Consider the following 13,105-nt stretch of genomic DNA (forward strand, 5'->3'; position numbering starts at 1 on the left):
GTCCTCAGCGGTCAAGTAGAGTATGACAGTTTGATAACACGAAGGGTATTTCAGACATTTAAATAACCTAATTTCACATTGGGAGTCTGGGGCATGTTCAGTTGATCTTGAATAAATTTGCAAAAAATGTGAAAGAAAGAAACAAAAGCTGCAACAACTTAAGCACTTAGTATTAGGAGTCACCACCCCTTGTTTGACATCCAAATGAAGAAAAAAGGGACAAACAAGTCTTTCCCAACCAAATATGACAAACCCCAGTCATGAAAACATACACAAACATCTTTCTGTCCTTTGGGTGGAGAAAGACATCCGAACGACTTATATGCACCGTGCGAAGTACGTCTGTCCAACATATCCACCACTCATCGCTCTTCTCACGTTGGATTCAAACAGCTTTGGGTTGTCCCTCAACACTGCGGCTGCGTCGTGATTGAGAGGATCCTCGTAATTGGGTTCCTGCACATTATGACCAAATGGCAAAAAAGATTAGAGACCGCAAGCAGCACACCCAAGATGGTATTAGAGATTAAAATACAACTATAGAAACAATTCACAACTGTCCATGCCACCACCATCTCCCATTATTTACATAAGGGAGTTGGGACCTCAATTGTACGTAACTCACAAGAAATCGAAAACGAAATAATGCCTCTCCAAGGATCAAGAATCATGAAGAATAATAATGTAAATGGTGAATGAACGAAACATTATTTCAAATTTCGATTTGATTGATTGGCAATTGTAGTGAGGAGTGAGCGAGTGAAGTATTACAGAAGCTGAGCATGACAAGGGAGTGATAAAATTTGCAATTATCTTAATGTAATTCTAAATATAAAAATGTACCGTGAAAAGATGGTGCAATCCATAAATAATAGTATTTATGTTGAGGACGGGTTTCCAATCTTCACGTAGAATGTTGAGGCAGACATTTCCTTCCAAGTCGATATTTGGATGGTAAACCTGTATGCCAGAAATACCAGTAAGGATAACTGTACAAAATAAAACCGATCAAAAGCACTATTGAGAAGCTGATAGAGATTAAAAAAAAGGATGTGTTAAATGCATCTACCTTGGTCTTGCACTTGACCTTAGGTGCTTCATGTGGGTAGATAGAGGACACTTCGAAAGTGAAGACAAATATACCACCTCTGTGACAAAAAAACAATAGTGACCCCATTAAAGTTCAACACTTCCAAACATCAAGAAAACCCATTGCACGAAAAACCAATAAAGAATACATAAGTGCTTACGAAAGATCACTTACCGATAGTATCCTTCATCTGGTCGAATAGAGACCTCAAAGTTCATCAGGTCATCCTTGCCATTTGGGAATGATATGGCAGTTGTTTTGGGGAGGTTCAACTCATTGATGTCTACAAGATGAAAACAATGGCACTATCATCAAATGGATAACCCTACTAAATATATTGTTGAAAACAAACTAGTTTCCAGCTTTTTGGCACGTTGTACCTCAAACAAGAATATAGCCAGCTAAAGGTAAAATAAGTGGAGGGAACTTTGCTTTGAGCAAATAAAATAAAATATGATGTATTAAAGATTTACCGGTGACAAATGACCATGGTTTAAAATGTCGTATCAATTGAATGTTTTGGTCAATGAAAAAACCGATATGGTATCGGTTGATACATTCAATACAAACCAATACATTTCTAAAACATTCAATATTTCGAGGTCAATGTTTTTTATCGGACTTGGCCAATACAGATATGTATCGGACGATGCATCCTTATTTTAGACCATGCAAATGAGTGATGTACCTCTTCTGGAAAATGAATGTCATTAGCTTTGCTCATAAGTTTAAACTGTAGCACGTTTAACCAAGTTAAGTAGCACACAGTTAAGCAAAATGATCAGCAATTCTTGCTTCAAAGTGGTTTAAGCGTGCGACTTATGGTTATAAAGAAGATGGTTCAGTTTCCGTGATTTTCCATAAATGGCATGTTGAGCTAAGTATTTGACCTGGTTGGGCTCCTAGTCACTCTTCTAAACACATCCCACGATCCTTATTGACAAGTTCCTTAAGGAATGGTGGTGTTAATGTAGATAGTCCATCTGAAACAGGAACCTCTAGATTGACCAAGGTATTATTTCCCATAAGCAAACCACACCAAAGCTCAACCATTTTCTCCTGTTGAACAACCATTCAATATTTAACTTATTATAGAAAAGAGTGAACAATCTTGCTTTTTTTCAACATGGCAGATAATTATTGGGCTGAAACCTGCCACATAAGAGGGTGAGCTGGCCAAACGCATTATGCCCTCAATTAACACAAATAAAGATGCTTCCACCAATAGGCAGGTTAAGTTAGGGATTTATTTCAAGGGTGATTATCATCCAACAGGGACATCACATTTTCTCTGAGAAGTTGTATTGGATGCATGCCAAAACAACTTTTCAAATAAACCTTAATTTATTCATAAAATTTGTTTCCAGATTGTTTATATATCATTGTATGACTTTTACTGCAACTGCATATCAGTTTGTCATATATCGAAAATGTATCTCATTTTATCTTATGCACATTATGTTGATATTATATACTTAACCTGAACTAAAGTTAATTTTAAAGCTATCCTTCTCAACAGATAAAATAAAATGCATGGACATTTTGGTGTAAGTTTGCAGGCGTCAGAGAGCCTGTGAATAAGCATCAGTCTTAAACACCAAGAAGTGTCCATGTCCGCATTACACAGATTATCCATATTTTCACAAGCCCGTCCGAGGAGTAATATCCAAGCAAATCTGAAGCTTTGACCCTCCTTTTATTTTAAAATCTACAAGGATTTGATTTTGGAAACCATATAGTGAAGGGGGATACGATTAATCCAATTAATCAAGGCTCCAGGAAAGAAAAAAATGAACTTGAAGATTATCGAACATTACATTTAAGCATCTCTATCTCTCATTCCTATGCAAGCACAAAAACAAAAACGTATTAGCCATAATTTAGTGTTTTAGAACCAACTTCTATTGCAGCTTAAATATACTCGTATCATTTAAACTTGTTTATCCCATCTTCCCTCATAATCTTTCTTATCTCTTTCTTCTCGTAACAAATACGTGTTTATTTTCATTAAGAAGTGCCACTTAGCAAAGTGGTAAAACGTGTGGAGAGTTGTTCCCACATCCTAGGTTCAAACCCCCTTTAACCCATACTTCTTACGGTAACCACTAATCACATTACCTATCACTAACCATTAATCAAGCATTTACCTATCAAAAAACCCCAACAAAGTCTTTACTCAGCTTGGACAGAAGTAAAGGAGGCCCAAAATCTCCACTTATCACCAGGGGAAATAAAAAAAAGGCAAAAAGAGCAAGTTTATATGTGTGTACCAGGATTAATATTTAACTATTTTAAAATATCAAATAACATGCAATATATAACTTATTTAGGATCAATATTTGAATTGATAATTGCAATAGGAGTTGAAAGAAAAGCTACAACTAGTACAAAAATAAGTTCAATCAAGGTAATCTTTTAGATAATCATCTTAGAAGTAGGTGCACATAGCAAGACAAAATAGCAGAGCAAGATTTAGGGGGGGAAAGAACATCTCAATTAAAATATTCTTGAAAATAAAGTTTGCACGTTGGCTTTCTCTCTAGAATATCTTGGAGAAGTAAGATAGGACGAAAAACATCGGCCTAAGGGGTCATCCATGTCTCTCCAATTGATTTGGTGGGATTTAAGTTTACAAGCAATTATTACAAATGACAAGATTCATTGTCTAGATGGTTGAGATAGTAAGACTCCTGATATATAGCCCTGATTAATACTGTCGATTATTCAACAAATTAATGGCATAAGACTGCTAGTCTAAACCTTGCTATGATTTCATTTTATGAAGTTGCCTCTTTCAAGGGAAAACTAGATCATATAAAGGTACTACATCATGATTTTATTTATAAAAAAATCAATTGACTACTCATAAGGGAAGAGTTTAGACCTTTATGAAGACGTAATTCCCCAGCACTTTGCTTCTTAACAGGTGCCCTTCCATTGGCATTTTCAGCAATTTCTCTTTGCTTTTCCTTTACTTTAAAAAGTTTAATCATTATTTCTACAAAAAAAAAAATTGATATTATCACCGAGCTATACAATACCATATTCTCCAACTAAAATACTTCACAATGTACTTATGTAGATATACTTCTTCTTATCAAAAAAGTACGATATCCTACATATGTTCCAATGAACAGATGAGTATGTCTACGCTAGGAAACACTTCAAATTCCTTCTTAGCAAAACCACAAAAAATATATAAGTTTAGCTACAATAGAAAAGGAATATATATTACGGTACATTTTTTTACTAATGAACAACAAAAACTAAATGTTGTATCAACATAATTAACAAATCCTGAAAAATAAATGAGGGTGGGTGTATGGATGCACAATTAGACGAGGCATGTCAGATCCAAACACAATACAGGCTTTTGACCCTCATTTTTCTACTGAACAATAGTGATTCTTATTTCTGATTTGAACAGTTCCTTCTAATTTTCATGATCATACCATCTCAATTGACTCTCCCAACATTTTAAGTTTTAACAGAATTGTAACATCTAAATATTTTATCTATAAAAAAGCTAAATATTTTAATAATTGGCTTGATTGAATCAAAAGATTAGAGAAGTCACATAAACCATATGAAATCCCCAAATAACTCTCAAGATAAGTGTGCCCTATATATGTCGAGGGATAAAGCATAGGCATATCAGCGTCCCTTTTCATGGTTTTATTTATTGGACAAATAAACTAACTAGGGCTTATGCATGATTATCCTTAAAAAAACGATACTTTCATGATTTTAAAACTCGTGTGACCGAGATGCCTTGCCCAAGTCATCTCCCAACGTTCGTGAATGAGATGAGACACCCAAAACCGGGGATTTAAAACCATGAATACAGTAGGATCTACAAACGAAGGTACAACAATATGGCATAAAATGCACAACAAACCCCTAATACTAATCTCGGTTCTTATACAATTCTTCTCAAAATCAGTATATCTTGAAAGAAACATTGGATGATCTAATCAAATCTATTGTTAATTAGCAAATCAAAGGATGAAAAACTCATAAGAAACTAAATCCAACAAAAAAAAAAAATCTTAGTTATCATATACGGAAAAAAAAAAAATTCAACAAAAAACCCTAAACCTTTGGGATACAGCTTCGATGATGATGAACAAGAAACCCTATAATAACGAAGATATAGCACCAATATTCCAATTAAACGAACCACACCAAAAACAAAAACCGATCGCGTAGAGGTAAAGTCAGGACGTTAAAACACACCAAAACCCTAAAAAATCCATCAAAAATTAAAATCGAAATTCCATAACAGGAAGAAAAAAAAACGAATTCGTGAACCTTAATTGATCTAGTCACCCGACCTTAAATAAATAAATAAAATCAAACACTGCGAACGATCAAAGAAAGAAATTAAAAAAAATAAAAACTGAGAGAGAGAGAGAGAGATCAAACCTTTGTGAGGAAAAGCCGAGAAGAAGGAAAGGAGGCAGATTACAGACCACAGAGAGAGAGAGAGAGAGAGAGAAAAAAAGACGCTGAGATCGATTATGAGCTCAAAGCGTGTCTGCGTTTTATTCTTTATTTTTTTTTTTTTTAAGTAAAATAAAATGAGCTCTTTGTCTATTTATAAACTAATAATAATAATTTCTAAAATTGTGCCAATTATTGGTGGGACCTGAACTCTAATTCTAAGATCCATCCAACTAGATTTTTGTTTTCACGACAATTGCCCCCACTCTTTACTGTAATGACGGACGGGGTCCTCTGTAGACTATGAATAGTAAGGGGTGCAAGTTGGTCCGGTTCAAACCAATTCGATGGCCTTAAAAGTGATTTGGTTCAGTTTGGAACAACTTGCAGTTCAGTTCCGAGTTATGAAAATGAAAAATCGGTCAATTTGATTCGATTCTCGGATCAAACTTGTATATAACCGCACTAAACCAATAATTGAACTCCTACGTGCAATAAATAAATATATATATATATAATAATAATTATTATAAATTATTTTAGGAGTTAAGACATAGATTAGTCATCTTTTATGAATAAATTAATGACTTTTTTATGGATAGATTTGTGATATATTGTATGAAATTTTATATTTATTTTTTCATTAAAAATATTACTTACAATTTATAGAATATTGGCAATCTGTAAAATCGAACCGAAGCAAACCGACTTTAATTTAGTTTGGGATGGTTCGGTTTTAGTTCTTATTTAGTGGAATCGACCTATGTCGGTTCGATTTCAATTTGACCTCAAATCGAACCAAGTTTCAACCCTAATGATTAGGATTCAAATTAGATTTGGTTTAGAGTCCGGCTAACCTTACTAAATTAGTAAGGATTTCACTTTTACTAAGGGTCCTTAAGCTCAACTTGTGGCATCCAAAAACATGATCCGATGCTTTAAGGTAGAGGAACAAATTCCATGAACTTTAAAATAAAAAAATAAATCCACTATTAAATTTTAAATTTAAATTTAGGAGTTAGATAGAACTTCACTGGCCATCCATTTTCAGAACCTTGGATCAAGTTCAAAAGAATTTTTTTTTTTTTTATCAAATCTAAATGACTTTGATTTTGGATTGCTAATGTGGTAATTTAAGAGGAAAACAACTTTTAGTGAGGTTTACAATCTTACTAAGTTAGTAAGGAAAGTGTTTTACTTTGATTTAATATATAAATGAGCTTTCTCACTACCAAGGTCTTCCGCAAAAGACTATGATAAATGACCAAAATACCTTTATCTTCAATTTCTTGAAGGAAAAAAACCTATGACATTCAAATTCTTAATATTTAGAGTAAATATTTAAATTTATTTTGTAATTCTTGATTTTACTTTGATTTAATATATATTTAAGAATCCCGAGTACCAATGTCTTCTACAAAAGACTATGGTAAATGACCAAAATATCCTTATCTTCAATTTCTTGAAGAAGAAAAAAACCATCAATTTCTCCCAAGGTTTTATTTAGAGTAAATATTTAAATTTATTTTGTATTTCTTGATTTCTTTTTTTATTTAAAGTCCATCATCTTTTGTCTAATTTAGCAAAGTCATTTAAAATATGGAGGATTGAATTCAATTTCAGCCATCAAGTTCTAATCTTATTAAAAAAATTATTTATTTTCTTTTATAATTTATAAGGTAATATATTATGAAAAAAATTAGTGATTAATTAAATTGTGCGAAGACCAGTTAGTGTCTTTGTCATCAAAATCTAAGATCAAAGAAGGAGGGTTTTTTTAGAAAAAAAAAAAAAAAATTTGGCAAGAGATTGATAATAAAAGTATCTATTTGATAAATTTGTGTGTCATTCTGAATAGACCTTAGTCAAAGGGTATGTCAGGGGCATCTCAAAAATTCAAAAAATAACCGGGGAGGTATATATAAATAACCCAAATACTTTTGCATGTTTTTCCCTGCCACGTCATAGAGGGCTATTGTGGACAAACATAAATTTGCCACGTAGATAGTGATCAGATTTAAACTATAGCCTTACTTCTCAATTGGATTTTCCCAAATCAACAATAGCTGATTTTTTTTTTTTCTGTGAAAAATTAGCAATTGTGGTGCAATTGGATAAGGGTTAAAAGATTCCTTTTTTACATGTCGGTCGTATAAAAACAAGTAATGTGACATGTTATTTGGGCCCACCCAATCAATCACATCAGACTGATTGGTGATTTCTATCGAAAGAACTTCGAAGTCAGAGCCCACTTTCCAAAATAATATACTTTGGCCAAAGTGATAGAATAACGTGATTCCTTTAATCACACCTTAAATCTTTGGAGTTAACCTTATTCTTCTTTTGTATTATACAATGAGAGCAGCCATTGGTATGACTGTCAACGGATGCTTATCGATTCAAATATAGTAATATTTAAATTCAAATTAAAATTTTTTATTTGATATTCAAATTTGAATTTAAATCCGACGAATATTTTAAAACTCTATCCGACTTCAAATTCGAATAATTTATATATAAAAAAACATAATTTTTTCTTATCCAACTGATTTTTCAATATTAAAAAAATAAAATTTATTATATAATACAATATTTATATAATAAATAAATAAAATAAAATAAAATAATATATATTATATTATTTATATACAAATTTTGTTAAATAAAATAATATATACTATATATTATTTCAAATTGGATTCGAAATGTTGATATCTGAATTCGTATCCGATAGGGATTTAAAATTATCCAAATTCAAATTCGATATCCACAATTTTTGAATAATATCCAATTTTTCGAATTTGAATTCGAATTCAAATTTTTAACTATCCATTGACACCCCTAGTAATTGGAAACCAAAATTTGAATCTCACAAATGCTCCCAGCTTTTATACCTTAAACTTAATATTTATAAAATCAAACAACTTCTATTATTTTATTTGTTTTAGAAAGATATTACAATTACAACATTATGTACATTATAGTGTGAAGAATGCATATAGAAGAAAAGCCACTTACATGTAACTAAGAATACAATGAGGACAATGAGGGATACTTGAAAGTTTTAGAATAGTGTACACCTAAGTAGATGGCTCGTTAATTCATAATATTTTGTTTGATGGAGCAAAAAGATCGCTAATAGTAATAGAGAACTAATCTAAGAATCGTCAGATGTAGACATTATTATTATTATTTTTTATTTTATTTTATTTATTTATTTTTTATTTTATTTTATTATTATTAATTTTTTTTTGGGGGGGGGGGGGGGCGGGGGGGATAACTAGATATCCTTGAAGATTGCAGATTAAGTCTCGTATCTAGGCTTTGCCCAGTCCATAGTCCATCGTCTTGTCCAAGGATCGGTTCCGGGGCACATCCAACGCCCGTACATCACACGCATCAGGTAAGTAAGGGAACGCCCTTACTGGTAGCCCCTGAGGAATTAATTCTTATACTAGGTATCAAACTACCGACCTAGAGGCATTAGTAGACACTATTTCTTGTTTTATGTCACAATTGTAGAGCTATTATTAGAATATTAGAGGATGCGTTGTAATAAGATGTACTATTGTACACCAAATTGTATTCTTATCTTATGAAAATAATGTATTTCAATGATTTAAATTTTAGCAAACTCACATCAATCATTGTTTGTGATTGATTTGAGGGGGAGTTATACTATTATAGAATGATTTGTGATAAGATGTTCTACAATATACCAAATTATATTCTTATTAAGATGAAGATGAAGATTAAAATTAGTATAAAGTTTGATTCTTAAATGCATTACAAAGGGAACTAACTTTTCCCATAAATAAAATAAGACCTGAATTGTGATCTAAAGACCATTGGGTTTTGCTTTTGTTATAATAAAATTGTTTTTTCAAAATAGATAAATAAGAACACAATAAAATCGATTTTTGTTAAGTCACTAATAAAACATAGGGTCTTGTTAACGTGTGCCCTTAAACACACCTTAAGAACAAACACTTAAGAGGTATTTTTGGTCAAAAATATATAAATTTGAGGGTAATTTCGATACAAAAATCAAACCCCAAAGTGTATTTAATGCACTTTAACATGTGCCTCAAGGGCATGCGTTAACAAAATCCTTAAATATATAGGTAGCTAACATTATCATGTGGCCACATGTGATATGAGAGGGCTAGATACAAACTTAAATTATGGAGTGGGAGTATTAAGAATTGGCAAAACTCATAAAATGAATTATCATGGCATTGAAAAATGCTAAAATGACTTCTTATGACACTGTGTTCAACACGGTTGAAGTGGAGGTGTGCCCAAAACCATAGATCTTCCTCGAGATACGAGTGAAAAGCATTTATGATTCTGAATACATTTCTACATGAGCTCAGTGTCTAAAGGTATCCTGCAAAATCACTCTATCATTGTTCCATGGAATTTGATTGTTTACACGAGGTGAATAGAAGTCATCAACTTTGTCCATCTCACGATAACCTCGTAGGGGTGTAAACTTGGGTACCTAGAATCGAACCTGAACCGATTCTTTGGGTATGGGTAGGATATACATGAAATCGGAACCAATCCATTAATTTTTGGGTATGGATAAATATCAAAGGGGTATACACGTAACCTACGCAAACCCGATTTTTGGGTATTTTAACGTTACAGGTATAGGTTCAGTTCGGGTATAGATTCAGACATATATTAAAATTTAATTTATTTATATAGGCAATTTAACTTTAAACTTTAAATCTAAATTAAAGTTCGAATGTATAATTATATAAATCTTACAACAGTATAAATTTAAATATATATATATATATATATATATAGGGTCAGGTTCAAAGGACAACCATTTCTACACACATATAGACAACGTGTTTTGTCTTATATGGGAAAAAATGTTTGGAATGGACTGATTTTTTGTGAGGATGATCTCTGTGATGAGGAGATCATCCTTGCCAAAAATCAGCTCATTATGAAACTTCTAGACCGTCCAATTTTTGTTGAAAAATTGTAGACCGTCCAATTTTTGTTGAAAAATTGTAGACCGTCCAATTTTTGTAAATCAATTTTGATGGGGTTACAAGTTTTGGAATGGGCTGATTTTTTGCCAGGATGATCCCCTCATCAAAGAGATCATCCTCACAAAAAATCAGTCCATTCCAAATATTTTTGCCCATATAAGACAAAACACGTTGTCTATATGTGTGTAGAAATGGTTGTCCTTTGAACCTGACCCATATATATATATATATATAAAGTATATGCAAATTATATAAGATATTTCTAAATATTTTTAACTTACAAATCTAAATATTTTACGGGTAATGGGTAAAATATGGGCAGGGTTCTAGGTAATCAAAACTGTACCCGAACCCAACCAGATCGGGTTCAATTTGGTTAAGGATTTTAGGTTCAAGTCGATTTCAAACACGTTTTTCGGGCAGGATTTTGAAAGGGTAACATGTATTTTGTATACCATTATAATCCCTTATATTTTATTGTTGGGAGTTGTAATTCATCGAAAATTTTTAGTTGAGGGATTTTAGGAACCAAAACTCTTGGGAGTTCAAGAACAATCCGAAAAACCCCAAATTGGGTGGGACAAGTTGCAATTCCAAATCCCACAACTTCATCTTCCTAACATGCTTCTTTGGAGAAACTTAAAATTTACTTGACATAAATGAGAACCACGACAAGAAATATGTTGGGTTATCTATTCATTGGAAAATGCAATTGATGTTTGTTTAATGGAAAATTTTGCGAAAAATTTGTGGAGAGGTTTTTAGGCCTTTCCACTCCTTGAGACGTGCGTGGTTCTTAAATGATGAGCTCGATCTTGATCTTTTGTCTTTTCTTCTTCGAATGTGAACTTTAGTTCTCGTCTGTTCCTTTGATGCCTTCTTGATCTATCGAATGAGAGAAGATGGGAAGGGTGGACAACCTCGGTTTTAGACCATTTTAATTCATGGTGATTGTTTAATATCCTCAGACCGAGGCTTCTAGTCGATAGACTCTAGATTGACCTAAAGGCTTTTTGACCTTCCATACCTTTGGTGTTGGATTTCTACCTGTCTTGACTAAAGATCTAAGGGGCCTTTTTTTTTGCATTTGGCGTTATAACCGACTTCCTAGGCTGAGGACTTCGACTTTGGAACTTGATCTTTGGCTTATTTCCTCAGTCAAGTCTTAATTCACTTCCAACTTGTTGTGGCTATGACCAGGACTTTCCTTCTAGTGATAACACAACTTTACTTCCTTACTAACTCTGGGTAGAATGCATCCTTCTGTCAAGAGACTTAGCGTTGAACGCTGACCCTCTTCTTTTACTGACCGTCCTTTTCATAACTTTATTTCTTCGTTTTCTTCTTGATTTTCTTTCTTAACCAATGTGAGGCCAGATGTCTTCCTATGTCAAAAGACTTAACTTTGAATTGTATTCCTCTTTTTTCTCCTTCGGATTGTTGTTTCCTTTTCTTTCTCTACTGATTGTTTGTTTTTCTTTTCTTTCGAGGATGGTCTTTTTCCATTGTAGATGATGATCTGGTGATATTTTCCTTCTACAGGACTCAACCTTATTCTTTTGACTTCTTTTCCTTCATGGCTAAAAATTGGGTACTCTTTTGATGCTTTGCAATCTTCAAGGTAACATATAACATGGGGATAAAAGGGTGAAGCCCCCAGTATGGGATCTGTCAATGTTCCTCCGACGATCTTGTTAGTACAGACATGTATATAAAAGACAATAGATAGAAAATATGATGAATAGTATATATGCAGAGACGTTTTACTGATCTTTCTTCTTATTTTTCTCCTTTTCTTGTTGTTTTTGACTTGATTTTATATCGATGAACACTGAAGGATATGTGTTGCTATGTAATTAATTCAAGTGTTTTAGACGAGTCACTCTATTTCGAGACTTACTCGAGTGTTTAGGGTGATGAACTCATCACTTGTCAGCAAGATTGAACTTGATGCGTAAGTTGTAGGTTATTAAATGAAAAGTAAAAAATCTCTGACCAATGATGTCTTATCAATTGAATTCAAATCTTTCTTGATCTTATCTTCAGTATGCTCGGTTTTGGATGCTACCTTGGACTTCATTTATGCATTTTGAATCTAGTTGTTTGTGAGTTTTGGACTTGGTTGGTTTATACAGAAAGGCCTTTGTAGTATGTTTGTGGATTTGTCCTTTCTCGCCCTCATCTTCCTATAGTTATTTTCTATTATGTCTTCCAAGTGTTCCTAGTTAAAATTGTGCTCCACGATTTCATAAAATCTATACGGCTGTGGTGTCGGATCGCAACCCCGAAAGATTTGAAATCAAATCGAACTAAATTAGTCAGACTTGCCTTAATGAATAGTATCCAATCAGGAGTCATTAATAGTTTGATTGGTTTCAATAAGAGTTTAGGAGTTTTGTTTAAGGGATCCTAAGCTTGCCGTACTTTCCATAGACCAGAAGTCAACGGGTCTTACCATTTGGCTTTTTCTTTCAAAGTTTAAAGGGGTGATGCTAAACATTGGGTTCTGTATTAATTTTAGATGATTTAGACATAACCCCTTCTGTTTTGGTAAAATATT

At 32.9% G+C, this 13,105-nt stretch overlaps 1 protein-coding gene across 1 annotated transcript; it reads right to left on the minus strand.

Annotated features, from left to right (window-relative positions):
* Nucleotides 1-129: 129 nt before the first annotated feature.
* Nucleotides 130-5,675, minus strand: LOC147405159 (NEDD8-conjugating enzyme Ubc12). Its single transcript, XM_086441378.1, has 6 exons — nt 5,516-5,675; nt 3,975-4,088; nt 1,265-1,373; nt 1,070-1,148; nt 844-960; nt 130-456 (listed from the first exon to the last, which is right to left on the minus strand). The coding sequence occupies exons 2-6, from the start codon at nt 4,081-4,083 to the stop codon at nt 319-321; spliced, it is 552 nt and encodes a 183-aa protein (XP_086297504.1). The 5' UTR covers nt 4,084-4,088; nt 5,516-5,675; the 3' UTR covers nt 130-318.
* Nucleotides 5,676-13,105: the final 7,430 nt, after the last annotated feature.

Source organism: Akebia trifoliata, chromosome 4, assembly GCF_017979445.1.
Source record: "Akebia trifoliata isolate Shusen 1 chromosome 4, ASM1797944v1, whole genome shotgun sequence".
Taxonomy (NCBI): Eukaryota; Viridiplantae; Streptophyta; class Magnoliopsida; order Ranunculales; family Lardizabalaceae; genus Akebia; species Akebia trifoliata.

Bases quoted from the DNA above. Each gene is read 5' to 3' on its own strand.
- LOC147405159 (XM_086441378.1), bottom strand. From the start codon at position 4,083: ATGATTAAACTTTTTAAAGTAAAGGAAAAGCAAAGAGAAATTGCTGAA. The intron at 1,149-1,264 runs GTAAGTGATCTT...TTTTTGTCACAG, and splicing joins CCAGATGAAGGATACTATCG to AGGTGGTATATTTGTCTTCA. The intron at 961-1,069 runs GTAGATGCATTT...TCTGGCATACAG, and splicing joins AGGTCAAGTGCAAGACCAAG to GTTTACCATCCAAATATCGA.